Source organism: Callorhinus ursinus, unplaced genomic scaffold (genome assembly GCF_003265705.2).
Source record: "Callorhinus ursinus isolate GAN/ISIS: 27379988/994484 unplaced genomic scaffold, GSC_fseal_2.0 scaffold11, whole genome shotgun sequence".
NCBI classification, from domain to species: domain Eukaryota; kingdom Metazoa; phylum Chordata; class Mammalia; order Carnivora; family Otariidae; genus Callorhinus; species Callorhinus ursinus.
In genome coordinates, this window is record NW_027397073.1 from 17,730,022 (window position 1) to 17,756,201 (window position 26,180).

At 38.1% G+C, this 26,180-nt stretch overlaps 1 protein-coding gene across 4 annotated transcripts in view; it reads right to left on the reverse strand.

The window, feature by feature from the left end:
* The window catches only part of WDR7 (WD repeat domain 7), a 365,699-nt gene that overhangs the window by 73,735 nt on the left and 265,784 nt on the right, over positions 1–26,180 (reverse strand). For all 4 annotated transcript variants that reach the window (XM_073898127.1, XM_025886347.2, XM_073898126.1 and 1 more), the window contains 3 exons: positions 17,265–17,382; positions 14,756–14,905; positions 13,846–13,928 (listed from right to left, as the gene is read on the reverse strand). In XM_073898127.1, the coding sequence (XP_073754228.1) occupies positions 13,846–13,928; positions 14,756–14,905; positions 17,265–17,382 (351 nt within the window). The remainder of the gene's footprint in view (positions 1–13,845; positions 13,929–14,755; positions 14,906–17,264; positions 17,383–26,180) is intronic.

Below are 26,180 nucleotides of genomic sequence, written 5' to 3' on the forward strand. Positions count from 1 at the left end.
AAAAAAAAGAAACACAGAAAATATGAAAAATAAACAGTTAAGAAAGGAAGGTTACCCTTTACTACCAATCCCTTTCAGCACCCCAGGTAATCATGAGAAATACTTTGGAGTATGTCCTTTCCAGATTTTTTCCTCTCTTCATATGCATACACATACAAGCATGAATATCAATGCTTACATATAGTTTTCTTCTTCAAAAATGATTTTATTTTACATGCTCTTTTGAAACTTTGAGAATTTCTCTCTAAGTTTCTCTTCTACTGCCACCTTCCCGTATCAGTAGAAATGGATTGACCTCAATCTTTTTAATGGCTGTATGGTATGTCACAGCTCTAGTATCTTTTAATGGAAACAACTGTTGGTAAACAATAATTACATTTAGAGGACATGAGTGAATAAACATGTTTCAACATAAAGTACATTTTCTATATAAAATCATACTAAGATGTTCCCAACAAAAGTCAGCTGTGGAGTCAATAAAAAGATTAGTGGTTACCAAGGGGGTTGGTGGGGAAGAGAGGTTGAATAGGTGGAGCACAGAGGATTTCTAGGGTACAGAAACTACTCTGTATGATACTACAGTGGTGAATGAGTCGTTATACATTTGTCCAGACCCGTAGAATGTACAATACCGAGAGAGAATCCTAACGTAATCTACAGACTCTGGGTGATAATAATGTGTCAGTGTAAATTCATCAGTTGTAACAAATATACCATTCTTGAGAGGTAGCTGTTGATAATAGAGGAGTCTGTGCATGTTGGGGGCCAGGAGTATTTGGGAAAACTCTGTACTTCTCAGTTTTGCTGTGAATCTAAAACTGCTCTAAAAAGGAAAGTCCATTTTTGGGGTTCCTGGGTGGCTCAGCCGGTTCAGCGTCAGACTCTTAATTTTGGCTCTGGTCATGATCTTGGGGTCCTGGGATTGAGCCCTGTGTTGCGGGGGGCACATCCGGCTCCCTGCTCAGTAGGGAATCTGCTTCTCTCCCTCCTCTTCTTCCTCTGCCCTTCCTCTCTCGCTCACACGTACTTTCTTTCTCAAAATAAATGAATAAAAACTTTAAAAAAAAAGTAAAGTCCATTTTTAAAAATATATAATCTATTCATTATAAAAAGTCAAGAAATCAATATGAACTTAAGTGATGTGTAATGGTGAGCATTCAGTATTTTTGATGACAGCATATCATTCTCAATCACTCAGTGATGAGAAATTTTAATTAATTAGTCACTCTATTATGGTTTATACCATCCGGTTATTTTAAATAATGCTAGATAGTGTTTATTTTTAGAATTGAAAATTGATATGAGAATATTTTAATTGGCTGGGTTTTGCCATATAAATGATAAATCACAGTACCCAATTCCAAAATTAGAAAAAAAGTCACTGAAGAAATAAGAATCAATAAATGGAGTTCAGGTGATTTAACAAAGTAAAATAATTTAAGCAGTCATGTGGATTTTCTTGATTAAAATTTTCTGAAAGTATTTTAGAATGTATTCCCTTCCTCAGTGGACATGTAATGTGTGTCTGCTCTGTGGACGGTGCAGGGCTTGGCTAGCGTGGGCTTCTCAGCTACATCTGGTCACTCAGGCATCGCACTGTTCTGCTTCAAAAGCCGTAATTTGGCTTGGCAGAGACAGAACGGTAAATCAGAGAGATGTCGCAGGCTGTGATAAAAGGGACTCCAGGACGCATGGAAGAGTCCCAGGTGGTATGATGGGAAGGACATAAAGAAGGGACCAGGTAACAGTATATGGGAGGAAAAAGAACTGGTGATGTTTTAGGTGAATTTAAAAAGATGAGTAGGTGTTTATGAGGCAAACAAATGCTTCTGACTCCAAAATCTGAGCTATTTCCATATGTAGAATTGGCTGTCATTGAATGAAATATTATGTTAAATGTGATTGTGAATCTCTTACTACTGAGTCAGTGATCACTTTGCAAAAATTATAGTGTATATTCTTTTACATTGCGTATTTCATTGCCAAGAATGAAGTTCTCAGTCTATGCATAGGCCTGAACAATATATTCAATGGCTCAAATACTTGGACTTCTTAGTAGATACTAAAAAGATAGTAGTAGTGGTAAGGAGGAAGGGTTAAAGTGCTCAGGGTATAAATTTCTCTAACTTACTGTAAATGGATAAATCACCTGCATTTTAGTAGTATTGGCATTGAAATTTAAAATGTTTTTATGGTTTTGCTGAATTTAACCACAGCTTTGCCTTTTCCAGAATGTCATATAGTTGGAATCAAACAGTATGTAAGCCTTTTCAGATTGGCTTCTTTCACTCGGTAATAAGCATTTAAGGTTCCTTCATGTCTTTCAAGGTTTGATGGCTCATTTTTTTTAGTGCTGAGTAACATTTCATTACCACAAATAATATGCTTTTATTTATTTATTTATTTTTAAGGATTTTATTTGAGAGAGAGCATGAGCGGAGGAGGGTCAGAGGGAGAGGCAGACTCCCTGCTGAACAGGGAGCCCGATGTGGGACTCGATCCCGGGACTCCAGGATCATGACCTGAGCCCAAATAATATGCATTTAAAAGCACAATGGTGATACTATGTTAAAACTATGCTCTGATTTCTACCTAATTGACTTTTTCCACAAAACTTCAATAGGTTAAAAAAAAATAGTACAACAAGATAGGTACTCCCTGTGTTTTCTTTTAAAAACCTTTAACTTGGGGCGCCTGGGTGGCTCAGTTGTTGAGCGTCTGCCTTCCGCTCAGGTCATGATCCCGGGGTCCTGGAATCGAGCCCCGCATCGGGCTCCCTGCTCCGCGGGAAGCCTGCTTCTCCCTCCCCCTCTGCCGCTCCTGCTCATGCTCTCTCTCTCTCTCAAATAAATAAATAAATCTTTAAAAAAAGTTCTTTGGGGCCCTCAATAATTTTTAAGTATAAAGGGGTCCTGAGACCAAGAGGGTTGAGAATTGTTGACTCAGAGTCTCCTATCTTTGAGAAAGTAGACTCACTCTCTCATTTTCTCTCTCTCTCTCTCTCTCTCTATATATGGTGTCTGTGTGTGTGTGTGTCTGTGTGTGTCTGTGTGTGTGTGTCTCTGTGTGTGTGGGGGTGTGTGTGTGTGTGTACAGAATATATATCTTAAGATTTCATCTATATTCTATACCTTTGGGAATCTGGTTTCAATGAAATAAAAGCAAGCTAAATACTTAGTAAGCGCTTAGGCTGCCAAGAAGAGACTACAGCATAACTTTGGAATCAATGGGATGAGGTGCAATTTAGGATTGGGAAGAGGCAGCTGAGAAAGAGAGAAGGGGAGGCTTGGCTGGCAGAGGTGAGGGGTGAAGGAGAGGCCTGGCTGTGCCTGCCCTGTCCCTTTGTCTGAGCAGCAGATCCTGTGAAGCCTCGCTGAGGGTACAGGGTCTTCGAGTGCATTCTTCCAACAGCTAGCGGTGCTGGGAACATAACAGGAAAGCAACCAGACAGGGTCCCTGCTCTTATGCACCTAACGAGGAAGTACAAATATCAACAAGGTGACTTCAGATGACATCAGCTCTATGAAGATAAAATGGCAATGTGATAGTGGTGGTGGGGAGACGGGGAGGTCTGGGGAGTGGATGTGAATGAGAAGACCAGACACGCCACGGCAAGATCCTGAGGAGGACTGTTACTGGCAGAGGGACTAGCGGGAACCAAAGTCCTGAGGAGAAATAAGCATGGCTCTATTCAAGGAGCAGAAAAAAGACCGAGGTGCCCTCAGCACAGTGAATTTGAGATTGGGATTTGAAGAAATACAGGTCTAACCCATTTAATATAATATCATCTGTAACGTGAGTCCTAAATGATGGTCAGTCTGGCTGCCAGCTATTATAGATCCCAGGGCATGTGTAACACAGGAAGTCCAGGGTTAAGGAGGCCCCCTTCCGAGAGCAGCGGCACAGCACTGTGGGGAGAGGCAGGAATCCCCAGAGAAGCGAAGGGTCCTTTAAAGTAAGTAGAATCGATTTCAGAATTTGTACCGAGCCTCAGAAAAACTAATCCCTGGTCTTCCTGAAGTCTAGCCTACCTCCTCCCCGGACACTGGATCCCAGAAAAGGTTATCATATAACCTATCTATTAATCTTGGGGATTTAAAGGGGTGCAGAAAGTAGAAGAGTTTTAATTAAGAAGAAAAAAGTTTCACATTTCAATGCAACAAAAGGCTCCGCTACATCAGCGGTTCTCAAAGGGTGGTCTGCAGACGCCTTGTGGGACCTCAGGCTCCTGTTGGGAAGTTTGTGAGATCAAAACTACTTCTCTGAGAGACTGAGACATGACCTGATCAGTTCTTTGGGTTGACTTTGCACTGACAGTGTTAGAGCAAGACCAGGTGAAGCTGCTGGTGCGTCAACCTCAATCAAGGCCACGGCACCGCACTCTACCAGCCGTCCTTAATGACCTCACGGCCATGCGCTGGTGGTAAACAGAACTAAACCCCAGGGCATTTTCACTTGAGAATGTCCCTGACGAGGCAGTAAAAATTATTAACTTTATTTACATTCTGACTCTTGAATCAGAATTCTGGCTTTTTCATGAGATCAGCAGTAATATTAGCAAAAGTGATTTTTTGATATTGAGTGTTGCAATGTGACAATATATGGACAATCTACATAACTCAGGGACCAATATTTTCCAAAGACAAATGCATAATGTTACAAAGTCACACATGGGAGAAAGACCCACTCAAAGTGCAAGATGTACCAATGAATTAAATACACCAGTATGAAAAGTTCAGTATGATTGCAGAGTCTACATTGTGGCTGGCCTTTAAAAATGACCACATGACCACATGTTGAGTTTTGGTGAACTACTAAAGAAGATGCAAAATTATCTTAAAAGGCTATTGAAACATTCCTCCTATTTTCAATTCTGTATCTATGTGAGGCCAGATTTTTCACCACATACTCAATTAAAACAACACATGGCAACAGATTAAAGACAGGCACCAATATGAAAATCCACCTGTCTCCTATTAAGCCAGACATTAGAGAAATCTGAAAAAATGTTAAGCAATACTACTTTCTCAGTATTTTTTTTTGTTTGGGCAGAGTAGTTATTTTCCATAAAAATGTGTTTTTAGATCAACATGAACTGCATTTAGTATTTCAAATAACTCTTTTGGGTCTTTAATTTTAAGGAGTTCTGAGACCAGAAAGTTTGAGAATCACTAAAGACTGAAAAACACCGGACAATCGAAAAATTGTAACCGGGTGGGGAGAGGGAGAGAGAGAGATATGAGCAAAATAGTGGGAGCAAAGATCAGATCAGGTGACAAAATGAACAGAGTGTAGACCCCTTTTCCGGGAAGAGGGGAGACGAGAGGGCAGGAAGTGGACAGATGAGATGTAGAGGGAAGGGAGGGCTGCTCAATGAGAGACAACAGAGTGTTGCTTCCAGGCGGAGGATGAGGCGCCAGAGAGAGGGAAGGATAATGGAGAGCAGCGTCCTCCAGAGAGCGTGGTCCAAGAGGAGGGGAAAGAGCATGGGATGAAGAATGCAGCAGCAAGAGACCAGGGCCCGGAACACAACAGGAGCCTTCTCGTCCCCTGACGGGATGACGCAGCTCTGTGTGTCGCCTGATGTGTCCATGCCTGTGGACTCTCCCCTGCATAACACAGAGCAGGTGTGAGATCTGTTCAGCAGAGCTGGGCTTCACTGCCATCTGTCAGCACAAAAATGTTCTTAAACTTGTCCATTTGTAAAATGAAGGATAGGAATACATAATGCGTAACATAAGGTCCTTTTCAGATTCAACATTCTACAACTTGCCATTCTATAAAAATAACGCAGCAAGGTCATGTTTAAGTGAATGAACTGGCGCCGTTTATTATGATGAAATCGGTTCCTGAGTATCTACATCAGTGTTCACACTTTCTTAACTAAAAATTGAGACAGAGCCCACCAAAGGATTTCTTTTGAATCTGTGAATTTATTTGATAAGTCTTTAGAAGGCATAAAAATTAAATCACTCTTAGTTATATGTCAAATTAATCGCCTCAACTTAAGGGAATAAAAATGCATGAAATAGATCTACCTGGGAATTCTGGGGCATGTGGCTTTTGGCCAGAGAAGCCCTCTCCTACTTGCTACAGGGCGCTATAAAGGAAGTGGATACAAAAGCCCCTCCAAGCGACTTAAAATGTGCATAATTGAGGAGTCATAAGTGACTAAAAATTGCATTTAGAGGCATACGTATCTGTTGCTATAAAAAAAAATCCTGAAACCTTTTATATTTCCAAATATAATCATACTTTCCCATCAACTTATAATTTCATTTTTAAATCCCTAATCCTTTATTTGCTATGCATTATGTCACTACTAGTCCACAAGAACATAATAAAATAGCCTCAAATTTTAAAATTACATAATTCCATTATATTTCCAGAGGTATTTTATCTTCCTTTCTACCTGAGCTTTGATAGGCAGTAGCTTACAAGAGCTTAAATTTTTTATTCTGAGACTAGCAAAAGAATATTTTTACAAAATGAATAAGAAACCTATATTCATTTTAGAATAAGTGTGTCACACATATGTGTTCTATACTGCTTTTCTCTTAGTTCAGTAACATCTGTGTATTTTTACACTTTGATTTTTTATGCTGCTGCATCAAATACAGTCATGTAAAATGAGTCAGTGTTTATACGGTCACCAAAAGAGGAAAATTAATCAAACTGAGTTAGGCATGGCATGCTCAGTGTTGACTGGTGACTGGTCTGTTAAATGAGGGACTTCACAAGGATATCCAAGTTCAGCAACACAGCAGTTGGTAACTACATTTTACTTTTTTCTTTAAGATTTTATTCATTTAATTGCGAGAGAGAGAGAGAGAGAGAGAGAGAGAGAGAGAGAGAGCACGCACAAGCAGGGGGAATGGCAGGCAGAGGGAGAAGCAGGCTCCCTGCAGAGCTGGGAGCCCGATGACCTGAACCGAAGGCAGATGCTCAACTGACTGAGCCACCCAGGCATCCCAGTAACTACCTTTGAAAAAGGAATTCTGAGAAAACTCCAGCAAATGTGTATCTTCCACTCCTTGAAAAAAGTTAGTTCTACTTTGTGTCTAGGGTACATTTAACTAAGGACGCTGTATTATTTATATCCAGGCAATTAAATGTACGTTACTCAGAGCCCTCTGTACTTCTGCCTCCAACAGCAATGATCTAGAGTGCCAGATGATGCCTCTTTGAAGATCATCTAGGAGCCTGACAAAGGCAAAGCAAAGGCCAACAAGTCCAGCAAGAATCTGGAGGAATTCATTTCTTCAAATTACCTGACTGTACCTCTGACTCTTATTCATAAACATAAAAGTAATTCAATGTTTCAAGAATCTTACTGCTAATATATCTGTGTTCTAAAAGGAATGCACCTTATTTCCTAAATAATAATATAGCCTTATTTGTTATAGTGATGAAAAATCTGGCAGAACTATTTTGTGTATCAGTTTTTTGAAGGATGTATGTGCTACCGTCTCTCGAGGGCATTGAAATTTAAGTAATTTTCTTCTATTATTAATGGACACTTCTACATTATTAATAATATCCCTGGAACTAAAATGTGTATTAGGAAATATTTAAATCTATGACTATAAAGTTTATACAGTAGTTAAAATCATGTGATTTTTGTATCTTTCAGTAAATAGATTATAGATAAATATCTACAGATACATAGACTACTCCAGGAAGATCAAGGACAGTTAATACAAGGACTTTTAAATCATTTTAGAAAATAATCATAGTTGGTATTTTGTGTACAATTATTTTTGTTTCCATGGCTTTTGAAATAAGATTTAAATATGTGTCCATTTCACATACACACACACATACATGTATATTCACATACTCCATGAAGGACTTAGGGAAGCTTACAGAACACAACACAGTGACACTCTCCCGGAAGATTCCTCAACACAAACCGCAGGTATAGTCCTGAAGGGGAACCTGGGGACGCAACTGCAAAGGAGACCAGACAACACGGTCCAATAAGGCAGCTCTCCGATGGTGTAATTTACTCTATGGATATAAACTTGAACAGGTAGAGGAATAAATGGACCATGTGTTTTGTTTTGTTTGATGGACTATGTGTTTTTTATTTTTACTTATTTATTTTTAAAGGTTTTGGACTTATTTTTTTATTTATTTTTAAAGATCTTTATTTATTCATGAGAGAGAGAGAGAGAGAGAGGGCACGAGCAGGGGGAGGGGCGGAGGGAGAGGGAGAAGCAGACTCTCTGCTGAGCGGGGAGCCCAGCGTGGGGCTGGATCCCAGGACTCCAAGATCATGAGCTGAGCTGAAGGATGGGCTATGTGTTTTTTAAACTATCTCCTAAGTGTTCTGTTTTTTCCAACTGAGTTTTAAATAAAAGCCAATCAATGACCAGTTTGAAGTTAACATCTTTGGCAGGCATTCCATGATACAGTCTAAGGGCAACTCTTTAAAAAACTAATAGTGCATCACTGGAACAGAGGAAGTGAAGGAATGTCTTCAGGTGTTTCCTTGGCGTTCTTCTAAGCTTATTCAATATAGAAACAAATAAGCATTCAAGGATCCAAGGTTTTATATATCAGAACACGGTCATTAAGAACAATGACTCAGGTTTTGTGTTTCTTGGTTTTGGATTATTAGAGTACTCATTTTCAAACTTTAGTGTACTTAAGAATCATCAGGGGAGGCTGCTAAATGCAGGTTTCCAGGCTTCGTAATAGTCTGAGGTAGTGTCTCTCCGGTGGAGCCTAGAAATCAGGTAATTCTCTTGAAGATGGTCTAGGAACCGCACTTGGAGATCATTATTCCCCACAGTGCCTAACTGGGAGTGAGCTCTCAATACCAGTTTTTAAACTTCGCCTTCTCATCTGTGTCCTTAGTTCTCTCAACTAGTAAGTGATGGCTGTACTTTGTTTAATATTTAGTTGTGTGAGCATCCTTCTAACACATTCTTGAGAGTCACAAAACCTCTTAAACTACAAGGTCTATAAACTACATACATATTTTATGTCTTTTGTATGAGGACTCTCAACTGCATGTGGATCTCAGGCTTATAAACAGGAATATTTGTTTTGAACCGTTCTACCATATGAACACTGTGACTTAGGTATTGATGGTCTGTGCCTCTTTGCATGCTAGCTGCTAAGTTTAGACCCAAACTTACGGCTTACCCCAGCTAATTATGGATTAATGCTTTGCTGTAACCTCAGGTTTTAATATCAGCAAGTGAGCTTTGGTCAGTGCTAAGTAAGAATGTCTACCAAATTTTACTGGCATGTGTCCTAATGCATTTCTACTTTCAAGCAGAAGATATTAAAAGAAGTTTTAAAAATTGATAGAAAAGCTATTATATAAACCAAATTAGATAAATCAAACTTCTTGTATTACTCCTTTTTTCTTTCAAAGAATTTACAATTTGTAGCTTAAACTTTAAATATGTTTTGAATAAAGATGTCAAAGGACAGGGGTGCCTGGGTGGCTCAGTCATTAAGTGTCTGCTTTCAGCTCGGGTCATGAATCCAGGGTTCTGGGATTGAGCCCCGCATCGAGCCCCTGCTCAGCAGGAAACCTGCTTCTCCCTCTCCCACTCCCTCTGCTTGTGTTCCCTCTCTCGCTGTGTCTCTCTCTGTCAAATAAATAAATAAAATCTTTAAAAATAAAAAAAGATGTCAGAGGACAAATTCAGTTAACAGTATAATTGAGTAGATGAATTCACCACTCAAATTACATATGGAGTCATATAATTGTAAAATAAACCTGAATAGATAAAAGAAATAATAAAACCTGAATAAAATTGACTCTTGGTATATAACAATACACAGGAATCAGCCTAAGTCAAAACCCAAGACTTTCATAACAATAGTAAAATGGAAATTTTACTGTAACATGCAATCTGAGAAATAGCTGTCAAATTTCCAACAATAAAGGAAAGCTTAGACAAACTACCAATTTAATGTTAAAATGTTAATGTTCATTAAAGTTTTAAAATCCTGAACTGAACATTCAAAACGTAGATGCATATCAGAATCATAAGCCCATTGGTCAAGGTTAAAAAATTAAACAAAACAAAAAACCAAGAGACCCAACCTCAGGATTATTCAGTATTCAATGATGCTACTTCGTCTTGGTACTCACAGAAAACTGTGAATTTTATGTATAACCCAAGTCAGAGTACTTTTGATTTTTAAATATTCGATGACTTTGGGATACCAGATTAACTCCTAACTGAATTAAATACAACTTTAGATGTGAATATCCACCTTTATAACATTGACTAAAAATTATATAATATTTTGGGAAGTAAACCAATTTTTTTTACATATATGAAAATACTAATGCCATTCTGTAGTCTGTATGCATATAAAATACTTTAAAATCTTTATTAAGTAATTTCTTATATACATTTTGGTTTTTCCACATTATTAAGATAGGGAGACCCACAGGAAACTAACATTCTCTGAATATCTAAATCCTGAGCATTCTTCATTTAATATTTCATTTAAATGAATACTTCATTAAATGAATACTTCATTTAAAAAGAATATTTCATTTATTTTTTATTTTATTTTTTTTTTAAAAGATTTTATTTATTTATTTGAGAGAGAGAGAGAATGAGAGAGAGACAGCACGAGAGGGAAGAGGATCAGAGAGAGAAGCAGACTCCCTGCTGAGCAAGGAGCCTGACGTGGGACTCGATCCCGGGACTCCACGATCATGACCTGAGCTGAAGGCAGTCGCTTAACCAACTGAGCCACCCAGGCGCCCAGAATATTTCATTTAAAAAATACTTAATGAAGTTTTTTAACACCTTTTTATGATCTACCGACCATAACAACTGGATATTGGTATACAGCAACATTACAGAGCTTAGCCTAAGCTAAAACCCATAGCATCTTTAAAATAGGGTAAAGGAAAAAATAAAAATAATAAAATAATAAAATATGGTAAAAGAAAGAAAAGAAAAATTAACAAAAAAAGACTACAACATTATATAAAGATTGTAAAAACAAATGCCACATGACTGGACCACAGATACTCACTTCATTGACTTTGATCGGAGTTTCATATTTAGTGAAAAGCATTTACAAATAGGGTAGGGGGCTCACAGGTGCTGTAAGGCACCCAGAACAATGGCACAGACACAGCAGAGATTCAATAAAAGAATTTTGATTTCTGTTGCTATGTTGATTATCTTTGTTGTGCATTTATCAACCTAGTATAAATCAGCTAGTAGGTAGCGTGGCATCGACCAGTAAAATTTCTGAGGCCCTATCTAAGCTTAATGTTCTCTGAAGTCCTCCATAACTTATTGCATGTTCCAACTAACATTTAGCATACGCAACAACCTTACATTGCTAATCGCCTTTTGATGTTTATGGGCTTTCACATAAACGGGCCTTTGTGTCTTCTATACCCACAGCTATATTATCTAACCTAATTTCATAGTTAACAACTGTTTGTTTTAAGTCTGAAGTTTCATAAGATTAGGTCTTATCAACTATGTTCTGGCCCAAGAACTACATGCTTTTGCTTAAACTCTGCTGATTCGCCACTGCTTACAGAATAATGGCCAAATTCCTTTGTATGGAATTCAAAGCCCCATGCTCTGGCACCATAGTAAGCCTTCTACCCTCAACCTGCATTCTGGCCACTACCACAGAGAATTTGCCAAAGTCACTATATACTTTTATGTCTCGAGACATTTACTGATCTGGTTCTTTCTGCAATTCCAGATGGCACACACTGGTTCATTCTGCAAAGCTAGCTTCATTAACTTTTCTGTGAGGCTTTCCCAGAACCCATCGCCACTCCCACCACCACCAACCCAAACCCTCGTGGGGGACAAATCCTTCTCTCCACTTGGCAGTCACTCTTATTAAAACATGTTTCTCCTTTAATAAAAGGAGATTATTATTTGTCTGCCTTCTCTTTTGTTTAACTATCTAAGATTCTATTATTATTATTATTATTGTTATTATTATTATTCTACTTCTCCTTTGTGAAACTTTCTAAGCCCCCTCTACCTAGAGTTAAGCACTGCCATTTATTGCCCAACCTTGTCTCTGGTATGTAATTCTACTCTGGCACATAACACAGCACCCTGGAATTATCGTTCTTAATAATCACCTACCCTATTAGACCCTGTGTACTCCATGAGGAAATCATGTTATTCATCATTGTATCCCCAGGGCCTAGCTAGTACTTGACACACAGTAGGTGTTCAATAGATGTTATTAAATTAATAAACAAAATACGATTGCTTTCTGCCAAATCAGAATAACCTGGTACTGAGTATGCCTCTTAGCATCCCAGCAGAATCCTTACTCTCTGGCAAAGAAACACCAGCAAACAAAAGAGGACACCAGCAAACTAGGGTGACCTAAGGAACTGAAGGTGCTGCTTGCAGGGCAGGCAGGCTTCCAGCAAGGGCAAAGACAGGCCCTTGAAAAACTGGACAATTTCCTCATGTTAACTTCGGGAGGCTTATTTTACATCACCAAGCCTGGTGCTATAAGGAATCCTTTGCTAACACCTGCTAACACTCTAACACTCAGCTCTACAATGATCATCACCTCTATAAAGAAGACATCCCAGGGTCCATTTTCACATAGGCATTTCCTTAGAGAACGACTGACTGGGACTATAGCAGCTACATGTACTCTGATCAGTTAACTGCATGAAAAGATTTTATACATACAACTTCTAACAAAAAGAACACAAACCAGAATTAATGTGGCATGATGTTTAAAAATGCCTGCATTCTAACACACCTAATCTGTACCACAAGAAAATATGCATCTGTACACATGTATATTCCAGCACAATCTTTTCCTTTTGGTTTTAATTTCTGGGTGGCATGACTCAGCAACAGCAAAAGGAAGGGTTTATGATAACAGAGTCTATTATAAATATGAAAAAAGACGCTGGAAGACTCATGGAGTACAATTAATTCAGCAAATACTTATTCAAATGCCAGGAGATACAGAAGTTGTAATGATGTGTCACATAACATCACCTCTCTCAGGAAACTTACAGTCTAAAATAAAGCTTTTCACTACTGTATGCACACAGAACCGAACAAACAGAAGGAGATCGATGAATGTGTCTTAAAAAGAAAAATGTTAGTAACTAGTAACTATTACTAACTGTTGGTTCTGTTTTCTACAAAAACAATAATTTTCACAGATTTAAGCACTATTTCTACTGACCACCTGGAGGTAAAAAAAATTTTTAACAAAATGTACACAAGCTATAAACATTTTAAGAACCAAAAACTATTTTCAAGGGAAAATAAACACTACTACATTCAAAAAACCTTCATTTCCTAACAATGAAATGCTATATACGTCTAAAATCATTGGTTACGTTCAACATATGCAACATTATTTATGTCAGTCCTAACTGCTCTTGGCCAGTTTTCTCATAGGGAAAACACTACACTAGTAGGACAAAATGAAAAATGCTACCTTTATAGTAAAAATAAAATTTACCAGTGAAAATGTGGTAGAAAGGTTCCCCTGGCTGAAAAATATACCTTCTCTCCTAAGTCAGAAAGAAGCTTCCTAAACTCTTCCTTTTGTAATGTAAATGCTAATTTGAGTGATGAATATAAGAACACACACATACTCAACAGATGTTATCTCTTACTCATTTTTTTAAGTTTTGAGAAAATCTCATCAGGACCTAATTTCAAATGGTTCTATTATATTTGTGTTTTTGACTATGAGCAGCCTAAATTGTTTTCAGAAAGTAAGCAGATATTGATTCAGAACTGGTTTTCTAACTGGGCAAGACTACTAATTCATCCTGTTAAAAAATTTTTCAAAATTATTTATTTTGCATGCTGTGGAAGGCTTCTTTACCTGCAGATGGCTGGGAAACATTCTTGAAGACCTTTCTTTTTAACTAAAGATCCTTCAAGGCAGTACATAATGATGTCCATAACCTTTATAGAAAAGATGCAAATCCAAAATTAATTTCAAATACTTAACTTTCCAAAATTCAAATTATTAACTTAGGCCTCAGCTGCATGAAAATTCTAGATAGTTTGACTGCAATATTTACTTTTATTTATTTATTTTTTAAAATATTTTATTTATTTATGTGACAGAGAGACACAGCGAGAGAGGGAACACAAGCAGGGGGAGTGGGAGAGGGAGAAGCAGGCTTCCCGCTGAGCAGAGAGCCCGATGCGGGGCTCGATCCCAGGACTCTGGTACCATGACCTGAGCCGAAGGCAGACGCTTAACGACTGAGCCACCCAGGCGCCCCTGCAATATTTACTTTAAAACTATAGTATATTTACTAAAGCTACACTATAGTTACTTTATACTACAGGATATCCTTTTCCTTATTTGTGAAAAACAGAAGAGCAGTAAAATAAAGAAATGAGAGACTTGTTGACTTCAAAAGCAATTCATATTTATGAACAATATAGGTAGCTTTTATTCAAGCACACTACATCCTTTGTTTTACTTATAATGAAAGACATTAAAGAGAACATACCCTTTAACAATTATTCCAATACAGAACACTTCCCTATGAATGGTTAAGTGTACACAGCAATCATTTTGATCTTTAACGAATTTAAATAAGACCCTAGAAATGGTACAAAAGTTAATTCATTTAATTATCTCTCTCTCTTTCCTGTAGATAATTCTTTTAATTTTCTTTCTTTTATTTCTTTGGAAATTAAAATGCTGATTCGTATTACTACACGGACATATTTAATTTAGATTGTTGCTGTAATATTTAATAGCAGGATATTCTTACCTCCACAAGAAGATCCACAACATCTGTGGGCATTTTTTCAATAAGAATCTCAATGACTCTCAGAATTTCCCCTTTAGCTCGTGCAAGAGTTGTCGTGTGCATGTTCTGTTGGGACTGGGTATTTGCTGCAAGAGCTGTATGTCTGTGTACCTGTGAAGACATTCCCATGCTGTAGATACGGCTGATACTCGATTCAGTTTTGCATTTCTAGCCACTGGTTTATTTTTCACTTGTTAACACAAGAGGGGAAAAAATAAGAATCAACAAAACAAATCTCTTGGGGTGGGTCAGATCTTTTGATTGCAAAAGAAGGCATTTAGTACAATAAAAACTTAGTAAGTATTCTCTAATAAAATTCTCTAAGTTCCTGAGTATTATATGAGACTTTAACACAACACTACAGTGACATTTTTCAAAAGACAGACTGAAGGTTTGTGAATTTGGTCTATTTGGTGCTGAGGTGGACAGCGGTTAGGAGATACCCAAGCAAGTAAGAGGCATGAGACTTGCTCTCAGGTAGTAATAGTAAATGATGCTTATAGAAGACTTCCTGTGTCCCAGGCACTATTCTTGGTACTGTATAATGAAGGTGTATCATGTGAATGAACGTGCCTCCAAAAATAATAAGCATTGTAAAGAATATAAGTTCACTGTGATTTTTCTTCCCCATACAAACTGTAAGTCTTAATCATTCAGAGGAGAAAGAACACTGATAGGAGCTGGGCCAGCCATGGAGGAGTGGGCATGACAGGGGAGGGGATGGTAATAACAGTGAGAAATACTTCAGGATCTTACTCTAAAACTCTAAGTGAAGTGGAAAACTTATTTTTACAAGGTAGTAAATGTGAACTATTACACTGAAATATTAGAACACTAACAATGTAGGAATCAACTGGTAATTAGTAGAACATTGACATTAAAATATTTTATTTTTTTAAAGATTTTATTTATTTATTTGAGAGAGAGAGTGAGAGAGAGTGAGAGAGAGAGAGAGAGAGCACATGAGAGGGGGGAGGGTCAGAGGGAGAAGCAGACTCCCTGCTGAGCAGGGAGCCCGATGCGGGACTCGATCCCGGGACTCCAGGATCATGACCTGAGCTGAAGGCAGTTGCTTAACCAACTGAGCCACCCAGGCGCCCCGACATTAAAATATTTTAAAAATACCTTTCTAACCTAAAGGTGGAGTAGAATAAATCCAAAGCATGGCTATTCTAACAGTTCATTTAAAAATATTCATATGTAAATGGCGAAAATTAAGTTCAAAAACACAATTAACACAAATACTTGCTTACTCTTTAAAGAGGCAGTTTTATGGCTGGCATTTATAGGACCTGTATATGTGGTCAGGTGTATGTAAGGTTTATTCAATATACTCGATATTACTATCAATGCATATTCAACTGATAAGAAATTCCATGGCTAATAAATTTGTTCATTTATATATATATTTCTGTTATGTAATAAATCTGTTCATTTATATATATACTCTTCATATAAATATATGATATCTATAAATTATAGATACATAACATACATATACATATTTTAAATACACTGTAACCTCACTGTAACGCTAGGCACTATCAGAAAAACACATCCCCTTACTCTACAGATTTATTTTAGGTATGAATTCAAAGTCCCACCACCTCATATTAACCCATACAATCTGCTATTAAAACCTTCCTTCCTCCCTTCTAACTACCTTCACGTCACAAATATTTGCTGCATGCCTATTAAGGATGGCTCTGGGGCAGACATGGGCCCAGTAGGTTTCAGGTTATCAGGGCAGACTCAGAGGTATTTATTTAGTATTTTAAAAATTCATCATAGCTACAGGAAAAACAACTCAGAGCTCATACCCCATGGACACCAAGTCTGCACATTATTCATGCTGAAACAGAACAAACCTTTAAAAAAAAATGTAGGAGCTTATTATCCTTCCCTTTCTCTCCCACTACTAAGACCTATAGGAAAGATCCTATAATTGGTTCATTGTTCTTTACTAGTTTTTCAGTTAGATGTGGGCAATTAGTTAGAACACTAAGAACGTGGGAATCAATTGGCATTCAAGTCTTTATCTGTGACATGCAATAGGAAAAACAATTAGCAAGTTTATGACTTACATTTTTGTTTACAGTTGAAGAGCCAGTGTTAAATAAGTTCAGTGTTGATTACAGGCAGATATTCACATTTATAAAATGTATCTTTAGTATATTTTAATTTGAATAAGCCTGCTATATTTCAGATTGGAAAATTAATTTCAAATATTCGCAAATGAGTTAACTTTGAGAACAGAAATGAATACAAAAGCACAAGTCATGAATGCATTGCTGTGGAATTCAGGGTACATGCACACAGGTACATATGTATTTATTTCAGCACTAAATTATTAACTTGCATTGTTCTAGAGCAAACTGGAAGGATTATTTGTGAATATGGACCCTCAGCTCACAATCTCTAATAATTCCTCTAAATGAGAAAATGGAGCACACAGAGAGGTTCTGCTCACCTCTTTGGCTATGGTTGTGATGAAGGCGGGTGGTCTGGCAGTGGCAATGAGCGAGAGGGCATGCCTTGCCGAGCGGGCGGAGTCAGCTGCAGGGCTAAGAGGCAGCCCCATTGTGATGCTAAACAGGGATCAGAAAAAAAGGAAAAAAGAAAAGAAGCATTAGAAATATAGACTGAAAAGATTAGACACAGCTTATAATGTCAGTTCAAGGTCAATGGGAGCACTCAAACAGTTAGAATATAATGGACTTGCAACAATGAGCAGTGATTAGGAGTCAGGGTGTTCTGGCATCAAATACAAAATCGAATAATTAACCGTGAAGATTGAAAACAGTATGTGCATCTGTCCAAAGTGTTAAAAACGCCTTGTTAACAAATTATCAAGAACTAGTGCTGAATGCATATCACAAAGCTCAGAATCTGGCAAGAAAGAAGACTGTGCTGGGTATTTTCAAATTTTTTGCTAAAAACAAATTAAAGGTAATAATTTGCTTATAAGGCCACAGAAAAAGGGCTTCGTTTAAGGACGTGTATCTGAAAGGAAGAAAAATTCACTTCTGTCCATATAATTATCCAAAGAACTGAAAAAACTGCAAAATTATTTTTAGTTTTTAATATTATTTTTAGTTTAAAATATTCTCATACTGTTAATTTACCCCATGCTCAATACTTTTAGAACCAATCTACTAGTCAGCATGTTCTGCCAATAGTTTTTTTGTATTGATGCAAAAATTGTATTAATGGATACATAAAGATCATAGGCATGACATTGTCCAGGCAATATATAAGAATATGTACATGATGAAATAAATCTTTCCAAACTGTGGGAATATCCTGATAGAATAGTGATGTTATATTCCTTTGCCACCCCAAAACATAAAAGTGATAATATTCTTCTGTTTGTAAGCTTCCTGTATATTTTATATAGACTACTGTGAAAAGTAGTAAGACTTCATTAAAATGTGGCATGTGATCCACATGTCAACTGTATACAAGGAGCATTTTGCTATTCAGTAAGAGATCCATTATAGTTTCTCTCTAATGTTGATACGTGAAAGTACATAATTTTGATACTTAAATAGCCATATGAAATTATATTAAGATTTGTCCTGCTCTAATTAGTCTGTATGCTTCATGTGTAAACTGGTTTATGTTTACTAAAAATTCTCAAAATGTTTACAAATATTTCTATGATTAGTCCAAGAATCATTATTTTAACTTTTAGATGAAAATAAGTATGCATTACATAGGCATTCTTATCATTGTTAAAAGAAGGTAAATTGGTTATACAAAATTCTGCTTATAATTTCTTGGTGACTACTACATTGCTTAAATCTTTGACTGATAATATAACTGTCTCCAGTCCTTTTTCCAAACTGAGGGTAGATACAAAGCAGGTACTCAGAGAGGAGGATGGAGGTGTTCCTTTGATGTTTACCACTAAAAAGAAAGATGTGAGCCGACAGAACACACCCATATTGAACAAGAAACAGAAAGAATGCATGGGTGGACATGTCACCTCCACAGAAGATCTTGATGCCCTAGGCACCCAGTAGGGGCTGGAAAGACATGTTCAGCAGTAAAGCAAGGTGGGGTAGTTAACCAGGTTCTTTTCCGGATTAAACTTTACTATTGAGAATTCCGCAAAGGAAATGCTATGTGAGTAGTGCTAACCTAGATTGCTCAAGAATTGTTATAAAGTTTTGATCGTATTTTAAGTTTTAAAAAATTCAAAAGCTAATTACACTTTTGAGATATTCTATGATGTTTCTCAAATCAGTATGAAAAGGTGTTGATAATACTGAAAGGCTGAAACAAAAATGGTATGTTAGGGATGCCTGGGTGGCTCAGTCAGTGAAGCGTCTGCCTTTGGCTCAAGTCGTGGTCCCAGGGGCCTGGGATCAAGCCTGGCGTTGGGCTCCCTGCTCAGCGGGGAGTCTGCTTCTCCCTCTCCTCCCCACTCCTGCTCTCTCTAGCTATCTCTCTCTCTCTGTCAAATAAATAAAATCTTAAAAAAAAAAAAGGTATGTTAACTAAACAATTCTGAGCAAACCTAAATCAAATTTCCTAAGATCAATAAAATCACAGAATGCTGGGAGCTGGAAAAGATCCCCAGGCAGCCTCCCTGCCCAGCAGTCAGCCATGGAGCAGGAATGTCTACCTCCTGAACAGCCCGACCTATGTCTGGAAGGCATGACAGAGAGGAGAAAGAACAGGATGTGGAACCCAGGGTCTAGGTTTGAAATCAAGCTTTCCTGTGCTGTTTTACATCTTCTTGCACCTGCCCAGAACATCCCTTAGAGGGGGGGTTGTATTGGCATTTTATGGAGAAATCAGGTCCATAGTGAGGAGCCAAGGTAGTAGTCTGATGTCTTCTTGGACAGCTGAACTTTGGAGAAAATAATGGGGAGGGAGGCTTGCCCATATTGTGGTTAACTGGATTAATGAACTGGTAACATGACTAAACTCAGTGACTTTGGATGAATGGCTAGATTGCATCCCTGAGTGAGGTTTCTTGAGTGGTATGTTGTAACATGTAGACTTCAGCTCTGTCCTTTTTGATGTCAGTTGTGATTAAATGAAGACATGGATGCAGAGTTATCAACTGGTGTGGATATAAAGTTATAAAAGCAACTGTACTAAATGGGAGAACTGGAATTCAAAAAGTCCTCAGAAAGATCAAATTGGGTTCAAGAAAGAAGTCTTACGTGTGGGTACAAAGGACCAACTTTACAGGAATGGGATAGGCACTACACTGCTTGACCAAGCTTAGGGAACAGCACCGAGGGTTGTATCTGAACCACAGCTATGGATGTTAATGATGTGGCTGCCCTAAAGGGCTAGGTCATATCAAGGGAAACAGAGTGAAAGAGAACATGTTGCCCCTGCTGAACTTCATGGTTCTGGCTGCCTGTTCGCCCTCCCTGTGGCTGTACTGCCTCTGAGCTGCTAAGAGATGGGATCTGCCTTCTGCAGGCCAAGTGTAAGAGCATCCTCCTGGAGTCCAGAAGAGTCCCATCCAATTCCTGCTGTGTGCTGTTGTGAGCACTTGCAATTGGAAACCAGAGTTCTACTCACACAAACAGGATCCTACCAACCTCACCACCCACCTCTCTTCTAGCCCTTCTCTGTTCTTTCAGGAGGAGAAAAGTTTAGTGGGAAGCCAAGGCTGGGGGCCGGGGGGAGGGCGGGAGGGGAGCAACAGGAAGAATGAGAATGAATGACTATGCATATATGTGTTCACCTGAGGATGACAAATGGATACTGTCCCCCATCCTTATGTGCCCTGTGGCCACCCTGCATTGAGTAAGCACGATGTGTGGAAAATGGGTCTATTAAAGTAACAACTTCACAAAGTTGTCGAGACGATTAAATGAGCAGGCAAATGTAAAAACCTCCAGCCCTGCATCTCACCTATATTATACATACAATAGATGCTTCTTCTGACCCAAGATGACTCTCACAAATAGAAATAAAGTGAAAAGAAAATGAGATCAACTAACAGCAGGTCACTGGTTTCAAAGTTAAAGGCCCAGTCACACATCACCCTTAATCCATCTCAGCAAATGATCTTGTGAATTTGGGTAAATCGGCAAACTTCTTAATGGTAAGAAAAATGGTAAAGTTTGGTGTCCAGAAGAGAAGCTGTAGGGTAATAGGTAAGGAAGCTAACCAAAGACATATAAAAGTATTGCTCATGAATTCAGTGGAAGCTGGAACATCCAAAAATGTGTAGAGGCGTCAAAGGGTACGTTTGAGTGACTCCCATGATCAGCGTCCGATGGCTGGAGTGCAGGACTTCAGAATGTGGACACATCTATTGTTCTGAGGTCAGGGTTCTGCACAACCAGAGTGCACAGGCAGGAGGGTTGGGCATGTGAGAACAGAGAAGAGCTGCCAAGGCACAGGGGAAGAAGACAAACCTTCTCTCCCCTCTGTCTATTTAATGCATCACTGCCAGGGTCATCTTTCAAAAGCACTAACTTTATTTCATGGTTAACCTGCTTAAAAACCTCAGTGGGTCCCAGGGCTTCTAAGAAAAATCTTGAACTCCTTGGCTTGAGGTTCTAGTCCCTCCATAATCTAGTTTCACTAACTTGTAACTCAGTCTTTTCAATACCATGCTCCTGAGGCCAGGCTAATTGTAAGGTTGGTCCCTAAAATGCCATTCCTTTTTTGACTGTAGTTTGTGGCTTACGCTTCTCCACTACCCATCCCCCCATTAGCACACTCTCCTCCCTCCCCTCTGTTCGATTCTTGTGGAAGCCTACGTGTTACTCTGCAATTGCTAGAGCATTCAATTACAATCTACTGAAACGAAAACAACCAACAACAAAACCCATTTATTCTAGGCTCTTAGCACTAAATCTGATTCTGCCAGGCATTATGACTTAGTTTGCACTGTGAACTCTGCGCAGATTGGTACCATGCCTTCTAATCCTGTGATCCCCCCAAAGTGCCTAGTTCAGCCCTTGGACATAGTGGTAGCTCAATAGTTATGCGCTAAATGAAGTTACCTGGCAAATCCAGCAGGAAAAAAAAAATCACTTAAGCCCGTTATTTGACTGAACTGACCAAGCAATGAAGTCAAAGTAATTGATCTAGTAGTCCCAACAGACAGTCTAATTCTACATGTAGTTATCTTGAAAGTCAAAGGTACACTGTGTATGTGATATATTTTAATGTGGGATTCTAACTGAATGAAGAAGGATCATACTATCAGAGGTGTGAAAATAAAGGGGTACCTGCCTTATTCTGGAATCTGTATGTAAACACAGAACCCACTCTTTTCAGCTGATCCTGCTTATCTGGCTGTTACGCAGATCATTTGTTATATAGGTTTATAAGATGGGTCTTTACTTTAAAAAATGTGATATGACATACTCTCTATTTTACTCAGCATTTTAGTACACACATCGCGTATGAAATATCAGAGATGATAGAAACTGTAAATAAAAATCATGAATAGAAAAATAGTCCACTCAGGCTGAGCTCATTCCTTACATGACTGCTCATTAATCCTGTTCTAACCATTACTCCATTGTGGTAAAAGCATTTTAAAAGTCACATGTACGACCGCTACAGTTAAATGTCACCATCTACAACTGTCAGACTCCCCCATCTGTCAAACTAAGGAATACTCTAAGAGAATATTCAGGGGGAAAAAACCACTTAAACTTTTATGGAATAACCCACAAATCATGGTCAACAGTATTATGGACTAAATGTTTGTGTCCCCTGAAAATCTGCCCCAATGTGATGGTATTTGGAGATGGAGCCTCTGGAAGGTAATTAGGGTTAGATGAAGCCAGGTGGGTGCGGCCCGCATGATGGGACTCCTACGAGAGACACCAGAAAACAAAAACTCATTCTCTCCCAACTGTGAGCACATGGCGACATTGCAGCCACTACAGGCCCAGAGGAAAGGTCTCAGAAAAAAATCTGCCTTGTCAGCACCTTGTTCTTAGACTTTCCAGCTTCCAGAACTATGAGAAATAAATTTCTGTTGTTGAAGTCCCCCATTCTATGGTATTTGTTATGGCAGTCCAAGCTAAGATAAAGAGTAACAGGGCATTGAAAACAAAGACTAAAATTATCTGAAAATGCATACTTAATTACATAACAACTGGGAATTCCATCTTACCCCTTCCTGGTAAAAAGAGATGTACTAACAAGAGTCTTTAATAAGGAATCATCAATTCTTGTCTGTCATGTTAAAACTTAATTTGATAACTCAAAGGTGGCATTAGTCTCCTAAACACAAATGTGGTGATTCTCCCAATAAGTGCCCATCTTTTAGACCTATTTCCTATATGTTGTATATATTTACAACTATGAGTTATAATGTAAAAACTATGCTAACAAAATTTAGTTAAATGGGCTCCTCAAATTATACATTTTCTATTAAAATAAACGTCTGGGGTCCTCGGTAGCTCAGTCGGTTAAATGTCCAACTCTTGATTTCAGCTCAGATCATGATCTCAGGGTCCTGAGATCGAGCCCTGTGATGGACTTCGCACTGGGAATGAAGCCAGCTTGGGCTTCTTTCTCTCTCCCTCTCCCTATGCCCCTCCCTGCCCCCACCTACATACACGCACTCTCTCTAAAATAAATAAATAAATAAATAAATAAATAAATAAATAAATAAATAAATAAATAAATAAATAAATAAATGTGAATAGGAAAAATAGTTTAAATATAAAATCCTAAAATACTTTAGTGTGTATATGGTATGTTCTTTTCTCTACCCCCTACCCCGTATATAAAAAAATATGGTTGAAATTTGAGTTAAAATGTCAATTCTTTTTCTCTCTCTATAGAACTATATATAGTTCAAAAAGAATATTTCTAACATATGGGGCTTAACTGTATATTATCAAAGCATGTGTGGTTTCTAGTTGACCATATGTTTTTCCTTTAAAGTTTGGTAAACTATGAATTTTCCAGAAAAGCAATGGGCTTTTGGTAATTCATTAACATTCTTCCGTCGTGGCAGTGGATGAGAGATCGCCCACACTAGGAAAACAGAATCACCATCAGACCACAACATGTACAGAACAGAGTCTAGCCTTCTAAAAGTACAAGGATTTTTTTCTGTTCTTTTACAAAGTATGATTTTCTACTGTTTCTAACATTTTATCCATATATACATAACCATGGTGACCTAAAAAATGATGGATTTATAAAAAACATAATACTGCATGTTTCTATTTTTCTCACAATTAGGTAGGGATGGCTTTATCTATGATTTCAATGAAGAGCAGCCTGCATTTTCTATTAAACAGTCCATCATGAATGAGCAGCCCATAATCATTAATTTAAAAATTCCTCAGAGTCTACCTGTGGATCACTGGTCACATAAAGGGTGGCATAACTATACAGGTATGGGAGAAGCCTAATGGGAGTCAGGAGACCTGGGTGATACTTTAGCTCTTCTAGTACTGGTGAAACCTCAGGCAAGTTGTATCATCTCTCTTAACCCTGTTTTTATTGAATAGTATATTGAGAGCTCTGGACTGAATGCTGCTGAAGATTTTCATCTCTAAAATTCTTTGACTTAAATGTTTATTGAATACAAATCATGTGACAGGGTTATGAATAAATATGAATAAATATATAATACCTGGCCCAGGAACTCAAGGAGCTTACTGATATTTAAATAGGTTATTAATTTCTAGAAGGTATAAAATTCTTGATGGGAATTTTCATTCAGTGTATTTTTAAAATCTGAAAGTATGCTGAAAATTCCGAGTTGACAGCTTTTATGTCCTTTGAACAGGCTGTTTTACATTTGGCATTCTCTGGATCTTTAACTGTGGGGGTGCAAGATGGCACAGCAGAGAAGCAGAGCTCGTGGAGCCAGCGAGACCTAGGTCTGAACCGCACCTTTTTCACTAACCAGTGTTTCTGTGGACAAGAGATAGAACCTCTTTCCGATTCATTTTATAATCTTCCATTATCATGTTTATGATCATTTTATAAAGTAAAAGGTGAAACCAATCCTCTTTTTAGCCCTAATTCTATTGCCCAGAGATAAGTGGGAAGGAACTTATGTTCAAGTTTTAGATGGGCACTCCCCACAGTTTAAGTTCTGCAAGGAATGGATAAAATTAGTTAAAAACAGTGTTTACGGTCATGTACCCTATGTTCTAAGGAGCTCGTCAGCATCTGCTGGGCATGCCTGTACCTTCCCATCTCTGTCCTTTTGCATGTCCTTGTTCTTCCGCCTCTCCTCAAAATTATTCAAATGAGAGATGCAAATAAAACTCTTCCTGGCATCCTTTCTGAGCGCCCAGCTGTGATTCACCTCCCTGTCCTCTAAGCATCCCTACCTTTTACTCTCCTCCTCCCTTTGCATCATGGTTACCCCCAGGGAAGATCTTATCCTTCCTTCAGACCGCAAGTGCCTTGGAGACAGGATCTGTGTTTGATGCAACTTTGTAACTACATACAAGACCCAATAGTGTTCCTTCCATATATTAACTACTCAGTAAAAGTTTGCTTAGTTAACATAGTTTAAAATTTGGTAGAATAGTTGAAAACATTAGAAAACAACTGGTGTTATTTTGATGTCAAAGTTGTAAATTCTCAGTCTTATTTCTAAAATAAAGGCATTTTAATTCTGGAAAAATGCCCTATCAATCGAGCCATCTATAGTTTCTCAGGAGATCTCTCAGGAATCATCTCTGACAGAGGATGTCAATATATGGGAGAGAGAGGAAGAAAGAAACTCTGCTATCATATGTGCTCCCCAGAACTAGGGAGCAGCCTGAGCTGCTTGCCCCCCTCAATCCCCTCCCTCATAAACTCATAAGAATGGGAATAAAGAGGGAAGCACTGTGTATGTTTTTTCTTTTTCAATTAACATGAACTGAAATTTTTTAAAAGCACAAGCCTAACATAAAAGCTTCTTCATAAAGCAAGCTGAACATTGCGGTCAGAAGTGAGGTGGCTGAGCACTGTTATGGTGCACAGAGTCAATCAGGCTCAGAGGGGTGGCCCGGTAGGCAGGCATCATGAGGGTAAGAGGCACACGTCCCTGCTCCATTTTGCCCCACCTCAGTCCTTCTGCAGCCTGTACCAAGTGTGTCATGGATGTAAGAGGCCATTTTCAATCTAAATCTTGTTATAGATTAATAAGCAAACATTTTCTTGCTTATTATGCAATTTATCATGATGAAAATTACATTGGATTCCTCAAGGCTACATGCTGATACATTCATTTATTTAGAGATGTGTATAGAGAGTTATACTAATCTTCATGACAGAAAGGATGTAATAGCAAGATTTAAAATTACCTACTGAAGAACTAAAGTATTTGTGTCTGTGGACATACTACATGTAGATAAAAACACAGTGCATCTTTATGTTTGCTGATATAAGCTTCATGTAAACTGATTTAAAAACAAAATAAAAC